The sequence below is a fragment of the Macaca mulatta genome, chromosome 16 (assembly GCF_049350105.2).
Source record: "Macaca mulatta isolate MMU2019108-1 chromosome 16, T2T-MMU8v2.0, whole genome shotgun sequence".
Taxonomy (NCBI): Eukaryota; Metazoa; Chordata; class Mammalia; order Primates; family Cercopithecidae; genus Macaca; species Macaca mulatta.
In genome coordinates this window covers 59,716,171-59,739,835 of record NC_133421.1, presented here as the reverse complement: position 1 = coordinate 59,739,835, position 23,665 = coordinate 59,716,171, and the positions used below count along the sequence as shown (strand labels likewise).

The 23,665-nt window shown below is 52.5% G+C and overlaps 1 protein-coding gene and 1 long non-coding RNA gene across 5 annotated transcripts; one reads left to right on the top strand and one right to left on the bottom strand.

Moving 5' to 3' along the window:
- The first annotated feature begins 226 nt into the window (after window positions 1-226).
- Window positions 227-13,089, top strand: TMEM92 (transmembrane protein 92). Of its 2 annotated transcripts, XM_077971204.1 has the most exons (9): window positions 1,427-1,618; window positions 2,626-2,706; window positions 2,836-2,959; window positions 5,552-5,632; window positions 5,769-5,976; window positions 9,371-9,396; window positions 10,190-10,264; window positions 10,435-10,630; window positions 10,829-13,089. In XM_077971204.1, exons 5-9 carry the CDS (start codon window positions 5,908-5,910, stop codon window positions 10,940-10,942), a joined length of 480 nt encoding a protein of 159 aa, XP_077827330.1. In that variant the 5' UTR covers window positions 1,427-1,618; window positions 2,626-2,706; window positions 2,836-2,959; window positions 5,552-5,632; window positions 5,769-5,907; the 3' UTR covers window positions 10,943-13,089. The 2 variants fall into 2 exon arrangements, with proteins under 2 accessions (XP_001097096.2, XP_077827330.1); XM_001097096.5 differs by lacking the exon at window positions 1,427-1,618 and adding an exon at window positions 227-300 and having other exon boundaries at window positions 5,552-5,976.
- Window positions 13,090-13,725: 636 nt separating this feature from the next.
- Window positions 13,726-23,293, bottom strand: LOC144335599 (uncharacterized). 3 transcript variants are annotated; one of them, XR_013406534.1, is made up of 4 exons: window positions 22,985-23,293; window positions 20,789-20,932; window positions 15,326-18,521; window positions 13,726-15,077 (listed from the first exon to the last, which is right to left on the bottom strand). It is a non-coding gene; the product is annotated as an uncharacterized LOC144335599 (long non-coding RNA). The 3 variants fall into 3 exon arrangements; XR_013406535.1 differs by having other exon boundaries at window positions 15,326-17,973; XR_013406533.1 differs by having other exon boundaries at window positions 15,326-20,932.
- Between the last annotated feature and the right edge of the window lie 372 nt (window positions 23,294-23,665).

Here is a 23,665-nt window from a genome sequence, read left to right as displayed (position 1 = left end):
CTTTGGAAATGCATTCCCTATCCACTTGGAGAAATCTGGCCCCTGACCCAGGAAGGCCCCTAACCAGCTTGGATTCAATGACAACAGAGCCAGTGTTTACTTGGAACAAAGCACCAGGGGGAAATGCATGCTGAATCAGAGCTGGCCAGCCCCCGCAGCAGCCGGGTAGGAGCATTAGGACATGTCCACACATCTTCAATGGAAAAAGGCCAAGGGCTGTCAGAGAGGCCCAGGGAAGAGGCCTGGGTAGGGGCAAGCAGGGAGCAGACAATCACTTGTTGAAGGAAAATCCAAGTCCAGGTAGGCTTTCTGGAGGAAGTGGCATTTGGGCTGAGCTTTAAAGGATGGGGAAGAATGTGTTCGGTTTCTGGGAGGGATTTGGGGAAGGAACTAGGTGGAAAAAACTGCCTGGGCAGAGGCAAGGAGAGAAGCAGAAAGAGTAAGAGGAGGGGTTGGAGAACACAGCGGGGGTGGGGGTCAGGTAGGGACTGGTTATGGGGGACCCTGAAGGTCTCTCTGGGATGGGACTTTATTCAGGTGGCAGTAGTGAGCCTCTGAAGATTAGGGAGCAAGAGAGCGACATGCCCAACATGGTCTGTCCCTCCTTGGCAATGAGGAGACCAAGTTAGAGGCCTTGTTGAATGTGGCTATGAAAGTCCTGATGAGCCAGGCTGCACGGGGGGCCAATGGCAGTGGGGATAAAGGGAGAGGACGCCTGTGACAGGCACAGCTCCACTCTCCATGGGCTCTCAGCCCATGTGGAGAGGCGGGCCTCCTCTGTGAAGTAGACCCAGGCAGTGCTCAGTGGGCCGTGCGGGAGTAGAAAGGGGGAACAAACTGGGAGTGGAGGGAATCACATCTCCAGTCCCGGCGCCACGGTCAGGAGTGGTCGGCACCTGGGCATCCTCTGGGATCTGTCACCAGCCCCACCTTCTCAGGCCTGACTGGCCCTTAGTGGGGCCCAGTGGACAGCAGGGGGGTTTAGTGAGCAAGGTGTCCTGGGGAAACGGGCTGGATGCTGCAGCCCGTCCAGGGGAGTGAGCAGTCTGAGAGCAGCGAGACCCTGCACTCCTTGGCACCCAATTCTGCCTCCATGTGAAATGCAGAGAAGGAAGTGTGGGCCCCTTGTCTCTGCCAGGAATGACAGCTAGCATTTATTTGCCATTACTGAATGCCAGACACTGAGCGGCCTATTTCATCCTTATCATGGCCTGTATGATGAAGGAGGTGCTGTTATCCAGCTCCTCCCTCTCCTCCCTGTTGAGAGAGACCCAGAGAAGTTCCATTTCTCGTCTAAGGTCACACAGCACAATATATTCAGTGGCACACACTGACTAACACGACACAATACTGCCCCTACAGGCAGAGCCGGGCTAGAGCACAGCATTCTGCTGGCTTTGAAAAGAGATCCCAGCCCAGTGCCATCAGCCATTACAGATATTAGTGTCCACCAAAGTATGGGGGTGGGGGAGACTGCCAAGTGAAACAGAATTCAGCCTGTCTCTTCCCCTTCACCCAGACCTGGCCCCCTGGGCTGGGCTAAGCCAGGCTGGGCAAGGCCACCCACCCTGAGTGATCCTCCATCCGGAGCAGTGGAGCAGGGCTCCCCAGGCCCGAGGTGAGTCCCACCTGTGCTGGGAGTGGCGTCTCGAGCACTGCTTCATTCTTTTTTTTTTTTTTGAGGCGGAGTCTCGCTCTGTCCACCGGGCTGGAGTGCAGTGGCCGGATCTCAGCTCACTGCAAGCTCCGCCTCCCGGGTTCACGCCATTCTCCTGCCTCAGCCTCTCGAGTAGCTGGGACTACAGGCGCCCGCCACCTTGTCCGGCTAGTTTTTTGTATTTTTTTTTTTTAGTAGAGATGGGGTTTCACCGTGTTAGCCAGGATGGTCTCGATCTCCTGCCCTCGTGATCCGCTCGTCTTGGCCTCCCAAAGTGCTGGGATTACAGGCTTGAGCCACCACGCTCGGCCCACTGTTTCATTCTGATCCTGACTCAGCCCCTCCTGTCCTGTGCGACCTGGCCTTCCCGCCCTCGGGGGCCCCAGTTGCCTCCTCTGAGAAGGGCATAAGTGGGCCGGCTGGCCTCAGAGGCCCTCCTTCCAGCTGGGCCCCGGGAGGATGCACAATCAGCTCATTCTTTAGCGAATGCACTGGGGGGCCCAGCGAGCGCTTATGAAGACATTTCGAAGTGGCTGCTCTTGGGAAACCCCAGATGGAATTTGGCATTGAATTTAGGGGGCTGCTGACTGCATGAGGCCTCTGGGTTTCCATGCTCGTGTATGCCTGAGCACCTGCATACACTGCCCTGCTGGTGCCAGATGACGCACTGAACAGAAGATGCTGGCCTTGTCCAGGACCCTCCTTCCTCCTGCATACACTGCCCTCCTGGTGCCAGATGACGCACCGAACAGAAGATGCTGGCCTTGTCCAGGACCCTCCTTCCTCTAGAACAGCCCCTCCCTCTCTGCTCAGTCTAGGGGGGTCCATGGTGCTCCCACCCCCTTCTGATCTCACCCACCAAGAATCCTAGGCCCCTGCGGCCGTGATGAATGCTAACAGGCCCTGGTGTTCTTGGCCTGGCCTGGGGCCACCCACCTTCAGGCTCCTCGTCTTGTCCCCATCTGCAGGAAGGAACACAGGGCCTTTGGTGTCATGGAAGGACCTGGGGGCCCAGCCAACGGGCTCGAGAGCCCTTCAGACTCTGCCTGGTGAGTCAAGTGCTAGGGACCTCACTTCTCCATTGGAAGATGTGGGGTGGGGGTGGAGTTTGTTCCTATGACATTGTAGGGATGTGGATAGCATTACCAGATTTTGTTTTGTTTTGTTTTGCTTTTTAGAGCAAGGGTGGTGCTCTGTCACCCAGGCTGGAATGTAGTGGTATGATCTCAGCTCACTGCAGCTTTGGACTCCTAGGCTCAAGTGATCCTCCCAACTCAACCTCCAGAGTAACTGGGACTGCAGGTACATGCCACCACACTGGCTTAATTGCTTTTCTTTTCTTTGTTTGCAGAGACAGGGTCTCGCTATGTTGCCCAGATTGGTCTCAAACTCCTGGGCTCAAGTGATCTTCCCACCTCGGCCTCTCAAAGTGCTGGGGTTATAGACGTGAGCCACTGTGCCTGGCCTGGTTGCTAGTTTTAACAAAGAAAAATACAGAACATCCAGTTAAATGTGAATTTCAGATAGAAAAGTAAATTTTAGCGTAAGTATGTCTCAAATATCGCTCGGGCCCAGGCTGGGCATAGTGGCACATGCCTGTAATCCCAGCTACTTGAGAGGCTGAAGCGTGAGAATAGCTTGAATCTGGGAGGTGGAGGTTGCAGTGAGCTCACACCACTCCACTCCACTCCAGTCTTGGTTCTCAAAAAAAAAAAAAAATATATATATATATATATATATATATACACACACACACACACACACACACACATATATATACCATGGAGCATAATTATACTAAAAGAAAATTATTCATTGTTTATCTGAAATTTGGATTTACCTAGGCCTCCTATCTCTTGTCCGGCAACCCTAGATCTGGGTCAGGTTGATGCCAGAGACCCAGAGAGCAGCCATGCCAGCCTCCTCCCCCTCCTCCTGCCCCTCTTCAGGGCACTGGTGCCTGCCTAGTTCCCTCATCCCCACCCTGCTGGCCCCCCATATCTGTCCCATGAGTTCCCTCATGCCCTTTTCAGCACCCTCATCACCCCCCAGGGTATCTTCCTGCTCTGAGCTCAACCATTTTCTCATTTTCTTCTCCCATAAGGGCCACACCTCTGTAGGGCTCCCGGCCTGGGCAGGATAGCCGGGAGTGTGGGGTAGAGACCCCAACCCTTACTGGTGCAGTGGGGCCTGGGTGGGAACAAGAAGAACCCTAGAAGCCCAAGTTGGCAACGACTCAAGAGGTGGAGGCTCCAGCACTCTCAGGACTAGGTCCCCCTGCCAAGGTCTACCTGCAGGGGCGGAGGGGAGAGGGCGGCCCCTTCCCTTCTCCAAGCTCACAGTCACTTCAAATACAGAGGGGCCAGATCACAATACCCCTCGGATCAGGAGACTGGAAGATTATCTTCGTAAGGGCCGACAAGGGCAAGGAGGTAATGGGAAATAGAGACAGGGAAAGGGAGAGAGAGAGCAGGGAGAGAGCATAAGAAACAGACCGAGAGATTAGGGGTGCAGGACCAAACCACGGACAAGGAGAAGGGACCAGAGAAACCGAGAAAAAACAGACGCCTCCGCCGAGGCAGACAGAGGTGAACACAGAGAGGAGAAACAGGAGAACAGAGGGAAAGGCTGGGAACTCGAGAGAAACTGGGTGCAGACAGATGGGGAGAAACCGAAGCAGAAAAACAGAGACTGGGAGAAACGGTGAGAGACACAGAGGGGTTAAATGTAAGACAGAGAACATGACTGAGAGAGATGAGGGAGAAGGGTGAGATGCAGACACAAGGAAAGAGAAGAAATGTCCCCGACGTCGGGGGTGTTTTTCAGGGGTCAGGACAGGTGGGCGACACAGCAGGAGGCGCCCAAGGACATGACGTTGAGCCTCTCAGGGTCCCCCTTCCCCGGGCCAGGGAGCAGCGCCCCACGTTCCATCGCCCTCTCGCCCTCTCCTGCGGTCCTGGCTGCACCGCTCCTGTCCCGCCCCCGCCCAGCGCCCCCAGCCCACTAGCCCCGGCCGCGCCCGTCCCGGCTCCCGGGGACACCCGCGCTGGGCGACGCTGCCACCTGCCGGCCCCTCCCGGAAGTTCTGCGCCTGGAGTGCTGGAGGCGGCGGTCGCAGGGGGCTCGGACTCTGGCTCCTCCGCACTGGGGCGGCCTCCGCGGGGTCTTTCCAGGAATCTGGATGGGCCTGCTCGCCCGCGCCCCGGCGGGCCTGGCAAAGGACCAGCCCCAGCAGCGGATCCCGGGGCAGTCTAAACCCTGGGACCTTGAGTTCCCGTTTTGTCAATGGGAGGAAATGCACCAACACCTCCCGTAGGATTTCAAGAAGGAGGGCACATGAAGGTACCCATGTTGTGCTCCTGGTCTTGCTTCCTCGACCTGGAAATCTCAGGTCACTCTGAAATCAGCCAGGATGCCTCCTCCCTCCTTTTTTGGCCAAAACGCAATGGGGTGATATCCCCCAACCATAACACCTCGAAATCTACCCTAGAACCTTCGCCTTCCCCTCCCTCAACCTCTGCCCCCATGACTTCTCACCAGACCCAGCAGTCCAGATGAGAAGGGGCTTCCACGTCCCCCTCCCACTCCTGCCGGTCCCGGCACCCCTCCCTGGAGTCTGGGGCACTTAGGAGTGGAGGAGCTGGGGGTTAGGAAGGCCCAGCTCAGCGGTGTGGAGTTGACCCCACCTCTTTTTAAATTTAGGTTATTTATCTATTTATTTATCTATTTTGAGATGGAGTCTCACTCGGTCGCCCAGGCTGGAGTGCACTGGCGCGATATCGGCTCACTGCAACCTCTGCTTCCCGGGTTCAAGCGATTCTCCTGCCTCAGTCTCCTGAGTAGCTGGGATTACAGGCACCCGCCACCACGCCCGGCTAAATTTTTTATTTTTAGTGGAAACGGGATTTCATCGCGTAGGCCAAGCTGGCCGCGAACTCCTGACCTGAAGTGATCTGCCCGCCTCGGCCTCCCAAGGCGAGTATTACCTGGCATTACCAGCGTGAGCCGCGCCCGGAGGTAGAAGAGATTAACAGAAAAATCTGTTAATCTCTTCTACCTCCCAATTCCCAAAACCCAACCGAGACCTCTGCGCCTCCCTTCCTCCTCCCAGCCCCTCCCTGCCCCGAGTCCGCCTCTCCCGGTGCAGCTCCGCCCCCATCCCGAGGCGGGGCCCCATAGATGGAGAGAAGTGGGAGAGGTCGGAGCCCCGCCTTCGCTACACGGGAAAGCTCAGTGGCCCCCAAGCCAGGATGTCCCAAGCTTGGGTCACCGGCCTCGCGCCCACCTTGCTGCTCAGCCTGCTGGCTAGCCCCCAAAAGGTGAGACTTGGGAGGTAAGGTTGTGGAACTTTCGGGCCCTACCCTTGTAGGTCAGGAGCCTGCTTCTGGAGCCTGGTGCCACCTTCTATAATCAGGATTTCCTCCTGACCACACACAATTAGCAACTTCCTTTCTCTCTTTGCTGTGGAGGTGGACGTGGAGGTGGAGGTGGGGGCAGCAGAGGAGGCTCTGGGAGAGCCTGGGTTCTCCCACCTCAGAGGGGAATCCTGTGGTGGGAACTGGCCACCACCCGCCACCTATCTGACACCTGGCACCTCTCTGTGAATAGGGACTTTGGACCTCGTTATTAGCCTCAGCTTATCCTTCCAGCTCCTTCCTGCCTGAGATCTGGACACCTGGGCCAGCACTTAGCCCCAGCTCTGTTCCTCCAGTGCTGGGGGACCCTGGAATGTCCCCCACCCTCTTTGGGACTGTGTCTCTGCTTGTTCTCTAGGGGAGAGAAGGCTCCCTCGTCCCCTTCTAGGGGTGAGTAATCCCAGCCTGTGGTGGGATTTGACCTGGCTGCCTAACCAAGGCTGGGGAGACCTCTGAAATCTGTGATTTTGAGAGGGAGGTGTAGGGTTCTAGTGCTCCCTCGGCCCTTCTGTTCCTCCCAGGTAAACTCTACAGGTGATGGGGGAAGACTGTCTGGTCCTGGGGTGGGTGATTATCCTGGGAACAGAGAAGGGTCTAGAACATGCATTTGTGACTTATTTCCATTTAAGAACCAGAGGGAAGTCAGGGCCTGCTCCCGGAACAGGGTACTTTCACACATCTGGGCTGAGCTTTCAGAGTGGCTCTGCCAAAACCCTTCCATGGACCCGGGTTAGTGAGCAAGGTGTTCCTTCTAAATCACTGGGCAGTCGGTTTGTGTCAATGCTGGGCTGGGCATCCTCTGGTTTACCCCTCCCACCAACCCCAGGGGTGAGGTGCTGTTAATGCCTTCAATTCTGGAGTTAAGTAAGCTGAGATTTACTTACTCCCAGCCCAAGACCACCCTGATGCTCCATAAAACTCAGCCTCTGAACCACCCCAGACAAGACTACCCCCTGGTTAAAATGTGGGGAGACAATCTGGGAGAAGAGCTCCTCCCCCTCCCAAACCGGAACTTGAGACTAATTTACTAAACCTGTTAATTACCCATCTCTTCTTAGTTGGGGTCCAGGAAAAGGACAAGGGCCAGAGTGGGGTCTGAGGGGGAAGGGGTGCTGCTGAGTGCCTGGATGGACCCCTCCATTTCTCTCTCTCTCTCTCTCTCTCTCTCTCTATATATATATATATATATATTTTTTTTTTTTTTTTTTTTTTTTTTGAGACGGAGTCTCGCTCTGTCGCCCAGGCTGGAGTGCAGTGGCGCGATCTCGGCTCACTGCAAGCTCCGCCTCCCGGGTTCACGCCATTCTCCTGCCTCAGCCTCCCAAGTAGCTGGGACTACAGGCGCCCACAACCGCGCCCGGCTAATTTTTTGTATTTTTAGTAGAGACGGGGTTTCACCGTGGTCACCGCGCCCGGCCGATATATATATATATATTTTTTTTTTAATTTAAAAAATAGAGGCTGGGCGCAGTGGCTCACGCCTGTAATCCCAGCACTTTGGGAGGCCGAGGCAGGCCGATCATGAGGTTAGGAGTTTGAGACCAGCCAGACCAACAACCCCATCTCTACTAAAAATACAAAAATTAGCCGGGTATGGTGGCACGTGCCTGTAATCCCAGCCACTCGGGAGGCTGAGGCAGAAGAATCACTTGAACCTGGGAGGCGGAGGTTGCAGTGAGCTGAGATCGCACCACTGCACTCCAGTCTGGGCAACAGTCTGAGACTCCGTCTCAGAAAAAAAAAAAAAAAATAGAGATAGGGTCTCGCTATGTTAGCCAGGTTGCTCTTAAACTCCTGGCCTCAAGCAATCCACCCACCTCAGCCTCCCCAAGTACTTTGGATTGCAGAGATGAGGCATGGCGCCCAGCTTGTCTCCAATTCTATAGTCATTCCTGTGTGCTGTGTGATTTGGATTCACAGACTCACCCTCCCTGGGCCAACCTGCAGGGGTTCCTTCCTGTTCCTGTCCCCACAAAGGGACAAAACCTGTGAGATGGTACTCAGCCTGGGACTGAGCATGGAAAAGGGGAATTACCCCAACTATTATCGGCTATCACTGGTATTCTTATCTTTACTGTTGTGATTTGCAATTGAAATATTTCAAGTAAAGGTATACAGATAAAGATAATGGTGGTTTTGCCAAAGCTGGTGTCCTATTTTTAGCCTTGGTTGTTTGTCCCAGGAGGCTAGGGTGAGGTGACAGATGCCCTCCCCCACCACCCATTTCCTATGTTCTGGCACCTACATCCCTCCCCCACAGTCTGGGAGCAGCAAGGATGAAATGAAACCAGGTAATTGATGAATGCACGTTCATTCATTCTGCAATTATTTTGACTATTGAGTTTTCAACAATGATGTAGCAAAAATCCCTGCCCTCGCGGAGTTTGCCTTTGACACAACTGAAGGACAATTAACAAGATAAGGTAAATATATAGTATGTTAGATGTTGATAAGAGATGTGGAGAAAAATTAAGCACACTAAGGGGAAGGAGAGTGGTTGTAATTTTAAATAAGGTAACCAGAGAGGGAGGGGCTGGAGCCAGCCTTGCAGCCACCTAGAAGAGTATTCCAAATCAGTGCAGCTTTGACACGCAATTGCTATCAATGGAGTGAAATTCTGTAAGATGCCCTGGCTGCTCTGCAGACCTAGTATAGAAGAGGGAGAAGCTGATTTGGGAGGCGGGGTCCTGGCAGCTTTGCAGAGCATGGAATCCCCTAGGCAGGGATCTGAAGGATTAATGGAGGCTCAGACAGGTGTAAAACAGACAGGTATGTTCAGGGAACTCCCAGTGGGTGTGTGTGAGAGGAAGAGAAAGAACTAGGGGAAGCGAAAGGGGAGGGAGTGCAGCTGCCCACTGGGGGGTCTCTACCCCAGGGAGCCACCGAAGGCGGCTTCCAGCAAGATGCAAGATTTTTCGGTGATGAGATTTGCATTATAGGAAGAGTGCACCTGCCCACAGTGTCTGCAGTGACAGGGTGGGAGAAAGAAAGTGCCCTGAGCCATGGGTGTCACGGCAGAAGCCGGGTTGGAAGGGTGGTCAGAAGGGATGAGCTTACAAACCAGGGGGTGATGGAATGTGCTGAGAGAGTAAGGGCAGCTGGGGCCAGCCAGGGGTCAGCTGGGCTCCAAGCACTGACTTGGGACCATAGTAGAGAGTGAGGTGGGGAGTGACTTGCAGGAAGAGGCTGAGTCTACTGGGGACCTGCTGCCTGTGAGGTACCTGGGTAGCATCTGAATGGAGACCCCACTCCCACTATCCCCAGTTTATGATCCCGACCTCTCTCTTTTCTTCCACAGGTTGCAGCCAAATGTGGTTTCATCTTGTAAGTCTGGAAGCCATAATTTCCAATCTGGGGAGTGGGGAGGAGCAACCCAAATCACGCCCTGCATGCCTTGTAGGGTATGGGGGGCCAGAAACCCCATCCATCCTCACCCACTCCCAATCCAGCTAGAAACTGTCCCCCCACTTTCCCAGCCAAAGAGGGAGACCCCACCCTCTCCCTCCACCAACGAACCCAGGGACTTCCACACTTGGGGGCAGGTCTGTAGCTGGATCCCGGTCCTTCCTACTGCAGTGCCAGGCCATCTCCCCTCTGAGGGTCCCCTGGGTAGAAGGCAGGGGGCTAACCCTCATAGAGAAATCCCAGAAGCCTGAGCACAGGGGTGGGGCTTGGTAAGGGTCACTGGGCAGAAAAGTGTTTCCATTAGGTCAGCACTGGGTGTTCTGAAAGCACCCATTCTCTGACCCCTCATACTCCATGGGCGCCATCGAGGACTTTCTTCCTGGACATGCCATGTGGCCCTTTCCCCTCACCTCCTGAGAGTTGGATGAGCGGTGTCATGGCCACTGCAATGTCCCATCCCCACACCGGCCTGCTGAGGTCAACAGGATACTTCTCCCACCCATGTTACAGATGAGGGGCGTGGGGCCCAATAGGGAGCCCTTCGCCAGAGTCCTCCTACTGAGCTCAGAGGGAGGCCGTACCCCCCACCCCGCTAAGGGGTGGCTTGGTGCCATGAGCATATTGGGTGTGTTTTGGGGAGGCTGGGATCCTTCTGCATCTCCATTCTGGTGCCAACAGCTTCTCCTTGCCCTTTTCTGTGCCCTCCGTCCAGCAACTGCCCCAAAGGATTCAAATGCTGTGGTGACAGCTGCTGCCAGGAGAACGAACTCTTCCCTGGCCCCGTGAGGTGAGCCCAGGGCCAGCTCCTCTGGGCGCAGTCCTTGGAGGGACCTGGTCCACACAGGGCAAGGCCAGGCACCTGCCGAGGGGGCAGTGTGGGCGGCGGGAGCGGGGAGGTGTGGGGAGTACCCAGGGTGGCCTGGGGACTCAGGGTGCTCTTGGTGGTCCCCACCCCAGGATCTTCGTCATCATCTTCCTGGTCATCCTGTCCTTCTTTTGCATCTGTGGCCTGGCTAAGTGCTTCTGTCGCAACTGCAGAGAGCCGGAGCCAGACGCCCCAATGGATTGCCCGGGGCCCCTGGAACTGCCCTCCATCATCCCTCCAGAGAGGGTCAGAGTATCCCCCTCTGCACCCCCACCCCCCTACAGTGAGGTGGGTGTCTCATCCCCATCCCTACCTTGCTTCTGGCCGGCTGTGCAGCAGGGACAGTGGAGGGCCCTTCGACCCTGGAGGGCACTCTGCACCCAGCATTGGGTCACCCCTCTCCCTGGTAACCATGCCTCAGCTGGCAGCGGGGAGTGGTGGCCAGGGCCAGGACCCAGAAGACTGAATTCCCTCTTTTCCCTGCAGGTGATTCTGAAGCCCAGCCTGGGCCCAACTCCCACAGAGCCACCCCCTCCCTACAGCTTCAGGCCTGAAGAATATACCGGGGATCGGAGGGGCATTGACAACCCGGCCTTCTGAGTCACCTCCTGCCTGGAAGCTTGCGATCAGCAGCCTCCTCCCCAGTGCCTCCTGGATCAAGCTAGAGACTGCTGGCACCCCAGGAATGTCCCTGCCCATCCTGCCATGACTCTGTTCTTTCTCGGATTTAACTTATTACTTTTTCTGCCTCTGTTTCCACCCCAGCTACCTCTCTTGTCCTGAGGGTTAGGCTGGAGTGACAGTATCTGCCCCCCAACCAACCCAAGAAAGAGGATGCCAGAAGGAAAATGCCGACCATTGGAGGTGCCCAACAGCAGAATGGGCTACTCTGAGGGGTAGTGAGAGCCCCATTTCTGGAGGTATGCAAATCTTGACTGGACAGCCAGCTCTGAGATTTTATCAGGGCACTTCTACACCTGTGGGACATTGGACTGGATGAGCTCTGAGCCAGCTTCCACTCCTACCTGAATAGAGAACTCACTGTACCCACCCACAACACAGGATAAACACATGTCCTCACTGCATGTTACTGATCGCGGCTGAGGGCCTGCCTCTGGCTGTGTGGGGAGGTGGGCGGAGAGGTGAGTCCAGACACTGCTGGGGGTGTGGTGATGGGGTCGCGGTGCCGCAGTCCCACCACTGATGAGCCATCTGGGAGGACAGTCCATCTGTGGGCCGCTCTTGGTGCTTGTTCTAGGTGCTTTGGCTGTCTGTTTTTTTATGTCTCTGTGTGCCAAAGAGCCTGGAAATGGGGTGCGCATGTCCCTTGTGTGGATTTCCCAATCCCTTCTGCCCACAGCTTTCCTGGGACACATGGAGCCCAGCTCTCTGGCTGTCTTACCATGAGTTGTGAGAAGTTGGCTGCGAGGAGTTGGATCCAGGAAGCAGCCCTGGGACAGCCCCTGGGACAGCCCATTCTGCTGTTGATAGCAGGAAACCACCTGCTGGGAGACGACGGGGGTGGGGAGAAGCCCAGGAGAGCAGTGGGTGGGGCTGGGCATCTGTGGAGTGGGGCTTTAGGAGACCTTGAACGGCCCCACCCTGGAATCTCCTACAGGGAGGGGAGGAGGTGGCAGGTTCCACCCTTCTCTACCAGCCCCACCCGTGGGAGTTAAGCCCTAGGGGAAGAGAGTCTTCACATGGGGGCCTGGCATAGTCATGCAGAATGGGGCAGGACAGTGCCAGTGCCTTGGGACTCAGATGGGACTGGGTGCCTCTACCCTGATTTTTGCCTTTGCACTGCGCCGCCACAGTCCACTTAATGCCAGCCTCCTTCTCCAGGCAGAGGACCCCGTGTCAGTGCTGGCCAAAGCTCCCAGGAGGATTGGAGGTAGAACTGGCCCTCGTGTGCCAGCAGGGGTGCCTCCTTTAGTGCTCTCCCAATAATGCCCATCCTGGGGGCATCAGTACGCAGGCAGGTGGCAGAGTTGGGGGCAGTTTGATGGCACAGGCAGCCCCAAAGATGTCAGGAACAGGGACTGTCCGGGTATGGGTTCCCAGTGGAGATAGGGCCCTAGAAGGAGTGCAGCAGTTACTGACAAGATAGTGCCAGGGTTGGCTGTAGGAGAATGAGCCCAAGCGTAAGTGGAAGTTTCCCGTTACTTTCAGGGATTGGTCAGGGGTGGCAGAAAGCATGTGGGTTCTTGGTGTAGATGTGGCTAGTTCCAATGAGAGAAGTCCTGGAGCTGATGTTACCCTCACCGTGATAGCAGGAGGATGTTGAGAAATGGGCTTGGCAGACCTGGAGGAGAAGTTACTCGGCCCAGACGTTGTCTTCCTTTCATCACAGGGCCTTTAACTCCTAAGGAGCAGCAGAGTGGCCCGAGGGAAAGTGGCCGTCCTGAAACCTAGTGTTGCTGTGACCTGGTGACAGAAATGGAAACCTCTGTGGCTCTGGTCATCCTTGGTGGGAGTGGAAATGGTGTCACCTTTCTAGAGGGCCATCTGGCACCATGCAATCATGCCACAGATGTTTACAAGGCTCCTGCTATCTAGGAAGCACTATACCTGGCACTGGGTATCCATTAAAATGTAAATTGCACGTGACCTGGCAATTCCACTTCTAGAAATGAGCCTTCAGAAGTGCTCATACAAAAGAGCTCAATATAAGTACCAGGCACTAACCCATTGTGCCACCAGAGCTCCCTATGCAGCCTTTTAAAAGAATAAATAGGTTCTGTAGCACCAACCCTGCAAAGCATCCATCACTTATTGTTACAGAGAAAAGGCAAGTTGCGGAACTGCCTGTGATCTCAGTTTGTAAGGATATAACCCATACATATTTTATTTTATATATGTATATTTTTCCTTTGCAAATATGTAGATAAGATCTAGAAGGATATAAAGCAATCACTCACCACACTTCCAATAGTTGTTGGCCCCAGGAGTGGGATGTAGGTAGCGAATTGCAAGCGGGGCTTCTTCCTTTCTATGCTTTGGCACTGTGTGTTTTTTACAATCAGCAAGTATTGCTTTCGTAAATTTAAAGAGATTTGTTTACTGGAAACTGTAGGCAGCTTTAGAAGTTTATGAAAATTCACCTTGTGAACTTTGATCAATGGCAGCTAATAAATTATCAGCCCTGGTATGTGGAAGAGAATACAAGGACTTTAGACTGTGGTACCCACCTGACATGGATGTGACCCAGGAGATAGATACATGATGGGAAAGCCTGGACGCCTGCCAGACATGCGTGAAGCCCAGGTCTCAGACCTACGCAGGATTTATGAGGTGAAGGGGTGGTCTGCCCCTCCACACCTGTGGGCGTTTCTCGTTAGGTGGAACAAGAGACTTGAGAAAAGAAATGAGACACAGAGACAAAGTATAGAGAAAGAAAAAGTGGGCCCAGGGGACCGGTGCTCAGCATACAGAGGACCCGTGCCGGCACCGGTCTCTGAGTTCCCTCAGTATTTATTGATCATTATCTTCATCATCTTAGAAAAAGGGAAGTGGCAGGATAATAGGATCATCGTAGGGAGAAGGTCAGCAGTAAGACATGAATAAAGATCTCTGTGACATGAATAAGTTTAAGGAAAAGTGCTGTGCCTTGATATGCATATGCAAATATCTCCATAAACCTTTTTAGCGCACAAAGAGCAGCATTGCCACTAGCACGTCCCGCCTTCAGCCCTAAGGCGGTTTTGTCCTTTCTCAGTAAATAGAACACACAATTGGGTTTTACACCGAGATGTTCCATTGCCCAGGGACGGGCAGGAGACAGATGCTTTTCTCTATCTCAACTGCCAAGAGGCCTTCTTTCCTCTTAATACTAGTCCTCCTCAGCACAGACCCTTCACGGGTGTCAGGCTGGGGGACGATTAGGTCTTTCCCTTCCCATGAGGCCATATTTCAGCCTATCACATGGGGAGAAACCTTGGACAATACCTAGCTTTCCTAGGCAGAGGTCCCTGCAACCTTCTGCAGTGTACGTGTCCCTGGGTACTTGAGATTAAGAGAATGGTGATGACTTTTAACCAGCAGGCTGCTTTCAGGCACTTGTTTAACAAAGCACATTCTGCATAGCCCAAAATCCGTTAAACCTTGAGTCACCACAGCACATGTCTCTTGCAAGGACAAAGTTGGGGGTAGGGTCACAGATTAACAGCATCTCAAATACAGAACAAAATGGAGCCTCTTATGTCTACTTCTTTCTATATAGACACAGTAACAGGCTGATTTCTCTTTCTTTTCCCCACAATGAGGTGAATAATGAATGAGAGAAACAGTGAGCTGGTTGGTTGGGTGAGTGAGCAGTGTCACAGTGGCGGAGAACTCATCCCTCATGGCTGGTTTAGTCACTCAAAGCCAGTGAGTGAATAATGAAAGATGGAATGAATGAATGAAGATTAAATGAGTGCATCAATGAATGAATGAATAAGATCTGCCACCAGATATTTGTAAAGAAACACAGTCTAGGCCAGGCGCGGTGGCTCACGCCTGTAATCCCAGCACTTTGGGAGGCCGAGGCAGGCAGATCACAAGGTCAGGAGATCGAGACCACAGTGAAACCGTCTCTACCAAAAATACAAAAAATTAGGCGGGCGCGGTGTCAGGTGCCTGTAGTCGCAGTTACTCAGGAGGCTGAGGCAGGAGGATGGCGTGAACCCGGGAGGCGGAGCTTGCAGTGAGCCGAAATTGTGCCACTGCACTCCAGCCTGGGCGACACAGCGAGACTCTGTCTCAAAAAAAAAAAAAGAAACACAGTCTAGTTAACAGCAAGGAGATGTTCCTCGTGGCTGTGCACTTGAATTTCTATCTGCAGGGACTCCCCAGAGGAATGGGAAATGCAGGAAAGGCTGTAGGGTGGGGGGCATGTTGAAGGGGGAGAGCCTTAAGGCACTTGCTCCAGGGATGCAGAAGGGGAGGAGAAGGGCTGCTGCTGAGGGAAGTGAGGAGGGGGATAAACACCAGCAGGAATCTTACCTCACCCTCCAGCTGAGATGCAGAACTCCAGCTTCTGACATTTCGCCTTCTGCATCCAACATCTCCAGGCGTTGGTGTGACCATTTGTACAGTGAAGAGGGTGGGCCCTTCTGGCTCTGGTAGGATGTAGCTCTGAATCCAAAGTTGGGAAGGGGCCTGGCACGGTTGCTCATGCCTGTAATCCCAGCACTTTGGGAGGCTGAGGTGGGTGGATCACTTGAGGTCAGGAATTCGAGACCAGCCTGGCCAACATGGTGAAACCCTCTCTACTAAAAACACAAAAATTCGCTGGGTTTGCTGGTGGGCACCTGTAATCCCAGCTACTTGGGAAGCTAAGGCACGAAAATCCCTTGAACCTGGGTGGCGGAGGTTGCAGTGACCTGAGATCACGCCACTGTACTCCAGCCTGGGCGACAGAGTGAGACTCCGTCTCAAAAACAAAAACAAAACAAAACAAAACAAAACAAAAAAAAAAAAAAAAAAAAAAAAAACAAACCAAAGTTGGGAAGGACCAAGTAAGAACAGGCAGAGAAGCTGCTCAACACCAGCAGACTTTCCTCCACTCTGCCTTGGCCACACTCTCAAGTGGACATACCTTATCTCGTCAGTCCTGATCACCTCCAGCCTCCCACTCTGAACATCACCTCCTGCACTGGCAGTTCAGGTAGGTCCTGTATTACCACCACACCATGCCAGCAATTCTCTGAGCCCACCCAGCCCTCCGAGCCAGCGATCTTTGCCTGTTGGCAGCGCCATCACCATGTCCTTAAGCCATCCTTACAGTCACTGCCCTGCATCCTTTACCCCTTTTCCCCCATTCACTGTGCCCACCCAGGGCAACTCCAGACTCCAGTTGGATCCAACTATGGCTCAAGAACCAGCACCCGTGTGTGACCAGACTCATTTTCCAAATCACAACCAAGCGTCTCACGCGGGCCCTCGGTTCCTCTAATGCGCTTTCACAGCTTCACTTCCTCGCTCTTGAAATGACTAATTTCAAATCTCCCACACCCCCAACCTCAATTTCTCCTGGCAATGCCACCACAGGCTTCAGAGAAAAGAAGGGATGCAACCACACCCGCATACCTCACCTCTGTGCCCCACACCTGCCGCCCAGTATCCACGCGTGCTCCCTTCCCCCGCTGTATCCTTCTCCTCCAGCCTGCACAGGACCCCAGCCCTCCTGCTCCTTAGGGCGTGGCCCCCACAGTTGTCTCTGCAGAGCCTTTCTCCCCTTCCCCAGATCATTATCATCCGCTTATAACATGCCCTGCCCTCCATCCTTCAGAAACTCTCCCTGGAGGCCCCCAGCTCCTCCGGCATCTGCTGTTCCACCTCCCCCCTCCCCACTTTCATTCTGTGCTGCTCCTATCAGCCTTTTGTCCCCACCGTTACAGGAGATGACTCTCGTCCAGATCATCAGTGACCTACATATCACTGAGGCCAAAGGTCCCTTCTCCGGCTTCTCAGTGGCTTTTGACATGCTTGGCCACGGCCTCCTTACGTGCTTTTCCAATGTCTCTGACTCCAACTTCCCCCGGTTTCCCTCCTCCACACGGCCTTCTCCTTCTCAGGAGCCTTCACTTCCCTGCTCCTCCTCTGCCCTCTTTTGGTGATGGCTGCCCCGGAGGTCTGTCTTGGGGTCTCCCGTCTTCGTCTTTGTTCATTCCCATAGTGGCTGTCATCCCGATCTGCGGCTTCACAGACCCACAGACCATCTCCGGTCTGATGAATCTCAAGGCTGTATCTCCCGCCAAGACTTCTCCTTAGGACTCAGACTCACATATTTAACTACCTCACACCTCCTCTTGGATGCCTAATGAGCATCTCCCAGCCAAAAGCAGGCTCGAATTTCCCTCCACCACCCCCTCAAACCCCGTCCTTCCCAAGGTCTCCCACCATAAATAGATGGTGCTCCCCATTCGCCCAGTTGTGTAGGCTAAAACACTAAGAAGTTACTGTGATTTCTCTTTCCCTCACCCCATCATCCTGACAGTGCTGCCTCCAAGATAGATCTAGGCCCACTTACTACCATTTCACGGTTACAGACCTCGACCAAGTCACCTTCATCCCTAGCCCAGCCTATCCTAATGACCTTCTTCTACCTAATTTCTGCCTCCAGGTTTGTCTCCATCTCGCCCCCTGCAGTTTATCCCACACACTGCACTTAGGGAGATCTTTCTAAAGTGCAAACAAGACATGCTATTCCTGTGCTTAAAATCCTCCAATGAGGTGGAGGTTATAGTGAACCGAGATCATGCCACTGCACTGCAGCCTGGGTGACAGAGCGAGACTGTCTAAAAAAAAAAAAAATCCTCCAATGGGCCAGGCGCAGTGGCTCACTCCTATAACACCAGCACTTCAGGAGGCCATGGTGGGAGGGAGGATCACTTGAGCCCAGAAGTTCAAGACCAGCCTGGGCAACATAGAGAGACCCCCCGTCTCTACACAAAATATTTTTGTATTTTTTGGCTTCACTCCTGGTGGTGCGAGCCTGTGGTCCCAGCTATTCGATGGCAGGGCAGGGTTGGGGGGAGTTGGGGCAGGGGGAGACTGAGGTGGGAGGATTGCTTAAGAGATCAAGAGGTTGAGGCTGCAGTGAGCTGTGATCCCACCACCGCACTCCAGCCTGGGTGACAGAGCGAGACCTTATTTCAAAAAAAAAAGAAAAAGAAAAAATTTGCCCATTGCACTTAGAATAAACTTCAAACCCCTGACTGTAGCTGGCAGGACTTAGGCGGTGTGGCCCCTCCCTTGCCCTCCAGCATCTTCTCCTACTTCTCTCTCCCTTCTCACGGTATCGCAGCCACAGTTGCCTTCTCTCTGGGACTTGACTATCCCAAATCTTGGCCTGGCCCAGGGCCTTTGATGGCTTTTCTGCTTAGAACTTCCCTCCCTCCCAACTCCCTCCTCCCAGTCTTCACAGGGCTGCTGTATTTTCACCGTTCAGGTTCCCAGAGGGGCCAGCATGTGCAAAGGCCTGAGGAGGGAAGGAGATTGGGGGCTGGAGAAACTTAAAAGAGACCCCTTCCTTCCTTCAAAACCCCCTAAAATTTTGCAGAGTTCGGTGGCATGTACCCGTAGTCCCAGTTACTCTGCAGGCTGAAGCGGGAGGATCAAGTGAGCCCAGGAGTTCAAGGTTGCAGGACACCATGACTGCACTTGTGAGCAGCCACTGCACTCCAGCCTCAGCAACCTAAAAAATAAAAACCCCTTGTGGGGGCACGGTGGCTCAGGCCTGTAATCCCAGCCCTTTGGGAGGTCTAGGCGGGAGGGTAGCTCGAGCCCAGAAGTTCGAGACTAGCCTGGGCAACAAAGTGAAACCCCATCTCTACAAAAAATAAATAAAAATAAAATACCCCAAGAGTATGAAAAGAGGGTTTTGTGTTTCCTCAGGCTGCTGTAGCAAAGAACCACAGAGTAGGTGGCTTAAAAGAGAAGAAATTTATTATCTCAGTTCTGGAGGCCAGAAGTCTGAAATCCAAGCATGGTTAGGGTTGCCCTTGCCTATCTTTTGGCGGCTGCTGGCAACCCTGGGTGGCCCTTGGCTTGTGGCTGCCCTCTAGACTCTGCCTCTGCAGCACAGAGCATTCCCTCCCTTCCTCCCTCCCTTCCTCCCTCCCTTCCTTCCTTCTTCCTTCCCTCCTTGCTTCCTTCCATCCCCTCCCTGCCTTCCCTGTCTTCCTCTCTCCCTCTCTTTCCCTCTCCTTTCCTTCCTTCCTTTCCTTTCCTTCCTTCCTTCCTTGCTTGCTTCCTTCCTTCCTTCCTTTCTTTCTCTTTCTCTCTCTTTCTCTTTTTCTCTCTTTCTTTTTTTCCTCCCTCCCTCCTCCCTTCCCTTCCCTTCCCTTCCCTTCCCTTCCCTTCCCTTCCCTTCCCTTCCTTCCCCTTCCCTTCCCCTCCCCTCCCCTCCCCTTCCCTCCTTCCTTCCTTCTTTCTTTTTTCAGAGACAGCGTCTCGCTCTGTCACCCAGGCTGGAGTGCAGTGGGATGATTATAACTCACTGCAGCCTGGAACTCCTGGGCTTGAGCAATCTTCCTGCCTCAGCCTCCCGAAGCACTGGGATTACAGGTGCAAGCCATCACGCCCAGCCTATCATTTTTTTCTGTGTCTATGCATAAGGACACTCTTCCTTGGATTTAGACTTCACCCTAATCTAGAATGATCTCATCTCAAGATCCTTATCTTAATTACCCCTGAAAAGACCCTGATTTCAAATAAGGTCACACTCTTAGGTTTTGGCTGAAGAGACATAATTTAACCCACGAGAGAGGATATATTTCTAGGCATTTTAATCTGGGTGGGATTGCTGAGGCAGGAGGACCTCAGAGGTTACCTGAAAAAGCATATCTGTAAGCACATTCCCTGAAAAACTAGCTATAGGTGATTTTCTTTTTTCTAGAGGATATGTTTTTTTAAAGGGTTGGGGGAGCATCTGTGTTCAGATAAATTTGGAAAATGCTGCATACAACTCCCACACTAGAGTCACAGTTCACCTTAGTATATTAAAGGGCTGAGAATTCACGGTAAAGAAGCACTATGTATTTATGTAAAGCATCATTTCCCTAGTTTATTTCACCATAAAACCCCATTTTCTTTCTCATAATCTCTGTAGCATTTTCAGATCCTATCAGCCTGTGGAAATTCAAGAGGAATGTTGATGTGACCCAACCATGTCTTACTATAACTGAGAAGATCAACATCCAGAAAAGGACAAGTGACTCATCCAAGCGCACACTGCTGAGAGGGTTGGAAGTTGATTTAAAACTCAGCCTCCTCAAAATGATAGCGATGGAGACACATTAGTTGTTGATGGGGAGAGAGTGCGTGTGGCTACACAGAGGTCTCACCAGAGAGATCTATTTGATGAGAGAACAGTTCTGCCTTTTACTTGAAGTGGTAGTATTACACAAATTTGCATGTGATAAAAACAACACAGAACTAGGCACACACGTTATACGCATGTCAGTTTTCCTGGCTTTGATACTTTACATAAGATGCAACCTTTGGAGGTCCAGACGCAGTGGCTTACCCCTGTAATCCCAGCACTTTGGGATGCTGAAGTAGGCAGACCCCCTGAGGTCAGGAGTTCCAGACCAACCTGGCCAACATAGTGAGACTCCATCTTTACTAAAAATACAAAAAGTAGCCAGGAGTGGTGGCACACACCTGTAGTGCCAGCTACTCTAGAGGGTGAAGCAAGAGAATTGCTCAAACCCAGGAGGCGGCGGTTGCAGTGAGCTGAGATCACACCACTGCATTCTAGCCTCGAGGACAAGAGCGAAACTCGGTCTCGAAAAAAAAAAAAAGATGTAACCCTTGGAGGACAGTGCCTCACACCTGTAATCCCAGTGCTTTGGGAGGCTGAGGCAGGAGAATTGCTTGAGCCCAGGAGTTCGAGACCAGTCTGCGCAATATAGTGAGGCCCCCTCTCTAAAAAAATTAGCCAGGCATGGTGGCACATACCTGTAGTCCCAGCTCACGGGCTGGGACTATGGGACTACTTGGGAGGCTGAGGTGGGAGGATCGCTGAAGCTCAGGAGTTCGAGGTTGCAGTGAACTATGATCATGCCACTGCACAGCAGCTTGGGCAACAGAGCAAGGACCTGTCTGGAAAAAAAATTTGAGATAAATTTGGCAAAGAAAATTGGGACCTCTTTGTACTATCTTTGCAACTTCCTGTGAATCTATAATGATTTCAAAATAAAAAGTATGAAAAATCGGTTTCCTGCCTCCAGGTTCCAGAGCTTTTAACACTGTCAAAGGTCATTAGATCAAGATTAGGTGTATGCTATGCTATTCATATGCTTCTAGTACCCAATAAAAAGCACAGTTTATGGGCTGGGTGCAGTGGCTCACGCCTGTAATCCCAGCACTTTGGGAGGTTGAGGCAGGCAGATTACCTGAGGCCAGGATTTCGAGACTAGCCTGGCCAACATGGTGAAACCCCATCTGTACTAAAAATACAAAAATTGGCTAGGCATGGTGGCACACACCTGTAGTCCCAGCTACTTGGGAGGCTGAGGCAGGAAGATCACTTGAGCCCAGGAGGTTGAGACTGCAGTGAGCGGTGATCACTTTGGAGGCTCAAGAAGACAATTTTGTGTTTTGACACAGCAATAGCAGAACTTTCATCACCAATTCGATTCAGAACAGGTTATAATGCACACATTTTTGCCACATGCCCAGTCGTCTGGCTTCTCTTGGAATTGTCTCCATTTGCCCCCACTCCCACCCTCATTCACATAATGACTGTGGAACTGGGGGCAGCCATTTCCTTTCCACACAATGTGATTCTGCTTCTCTGGCTACAGTTGACTGGTTCAGGGGTGGGCACTGATCCAATCTGGGCCAATCAGAGCCCTTCCCTGAGAATTTTCGATTTGGAGCTCAAGGAATCTGTCCAAACCTAGATTGCTCAGGTAGTGAAAGTGTGAGATGGAGATGGGGTCACTGGTGGCCATGTTAGCCCCTTATGTGAAAAAACCTAGTTGAGTGGGAAGAAATGAAGCCAACATTCAAAGCAAAGTAAAGACAGGAGACAGAGAGAAAGTCCTATTAACCTTGCAATGCCTGTTTCTGTTTGTTTCTGAAATCCAGTTGCCTTACTATGGCCTGGCTACTCTTCCCTTCCTTGGCAACCACAAGCTAACACATCCCTCATTTGGGTGTGTGTGTGTGTGTGTTGTTTTGTTTTGTTTTTTGTCTTCATTTTCATTGTTTCAGACAGGGTCTTTCTCTGTCACCTAGGCTGGAGTGCAGTGGTGTGAACACAGCTCACTGCAGCCTCAACCTTCCAGGCTCAAGTGAACCTCCTGCCTCCGCCTCCCCAGTAGCTGGGATGACAGACACATGCCACCAAGCCTGGATAATTTTTAAATTTTTTTGTAGAGATGAGGTCTCACTATGTTGCTGATTGGCCTAGAACTCCTGGGCTCAAGCAATCCTCCTTCCTCACCCTCCCAAAGTGCTGAGATTACAGGTGTGAACCACAGCACCCAGCAACATATCTTATTTTGCTCAAGCTAGTTTGAGTTGTTTTATCGTCACTTGCAATCTAAAAAGCCTAAAGTAGCCTATAGATCAACTCCTTCACTTTACAGATGAAGAAATGAATTCCAAGAAAGTCCATGACCTCCCTACGGCTGAGGTCAGTGGGTAGCTAGGCTAGAATTAAATCGCAAACATCCTGATGGGAACGCTCATTTGTTTTTGCACAGCTGCTGCTCCTGCCACGCCATGTGACATTTCCAAAGCCTGTCAAGATTTCCAAAGTCCTCAGTTGGAGAGAAATGCACCTGAACCTCCTCTTATCTACAAAACAAAGGGGAAAGGATAAAAATAGAAGACCCCCTGAAATATAACTGGAGATCTGGGACCTGGGGGATTGGTGCAGGAAGCTGAGAATGGAGAGAACAAAGTCAGATTTGTTAGAGGTGAAAACCGAAAGGACCCTACACTCTATTTGTGGCTGAGCTCTCACACAAGGAAGACAGGATCAAAGGAAGTCTTCATCTCTTTGCAAAACTCTCATGCAGGATTCAGATTAAACTGAGCCAACAAATATCCTCCTAACCAAGGCTAAAAAGAGATCAGAGACCTACTCCAGTGTTGGCTGCCTGTGAATCCCCAAAACTCCCAGCCTTCCGAGGTCACCCTTACCTTTAATATAAAGTCGGGTGGCTCAAAGGAGGATCCAGATGCTTTTCCTGCGTGGTTGCACAGTTTCTTGCCAGTCCCCTTGGCTCCTACAGCTGACATTCTCCTCCTATCCCCAGACCCCAGCCTAGACACAGCGTTCTTCCTGCTCCGCCCACCCCCGACAAGCACTGCTAATCAAGCTGCTGTGTGGACCTGACTTTTCCTGAAGTTTCAGGGTAACAGAGGGGTGTGATGGGCCCTGGCAGGTTTTCAGGAGTTTTAGTTCCTCCTGGGCCACATAATATATGAGGCTGACAGAGTAAGCCTGAATCAGACTGGTCCCTGCTAAACAAATGACTCAGCATCCTGGAAATGTGTAGCAAGATGGTGTCTGGAGCCAGCCAAGAACTTGTCCCCAGAACCCACAGTGTTTGTTAGTTCCCAATGGCTTGCTACAGGCAGATTTTACAACTCCATGAGGCACTTATGCTGGGGTTTCAGGAAGAAGTGGGTGAGGGGCAAGTGGGTTGGTGAGCCTCACTTTGAGCTATCTAAGACTTGCCAGATCTTCATCCAGGACAGGCAGAAGCTTTTGCTGCCTGTCCCAGGAACCCTCCTGGGGGGGACTGAGAGAGCCACAATCGCTGACATCATCCAGCCCATTGGCCCCCAGTGTCCCCTGAGCCTCCCACAGTCAAATGG

Excerpts from the sequence above, each read along its gene's own strand:
- TMEM92 (XM_001097096.5), top strand. The coding sequence starts at position 5,908 with ATGTCCCAAGCTTGGGTCACCGGCCTCGCGCCCACCTTGCTGCTCAGC. Across the intron at positions 5,977-9,370 it reads TGCTGGCTAGCCCCCAAAAG|GTTGCAGCCAAATGTGGTTT; the intron begins GTGAGACTTGGG and ends TTTCTTCCACAG. Across the intron at positions 10,265-10,434 it reads CTCTTCCCTGGCCCCGTGAG|GATCTTCGTCATCATCTTCC; the intron begins GTGAGCCCAGGG and ends TCCCCACCCCAG.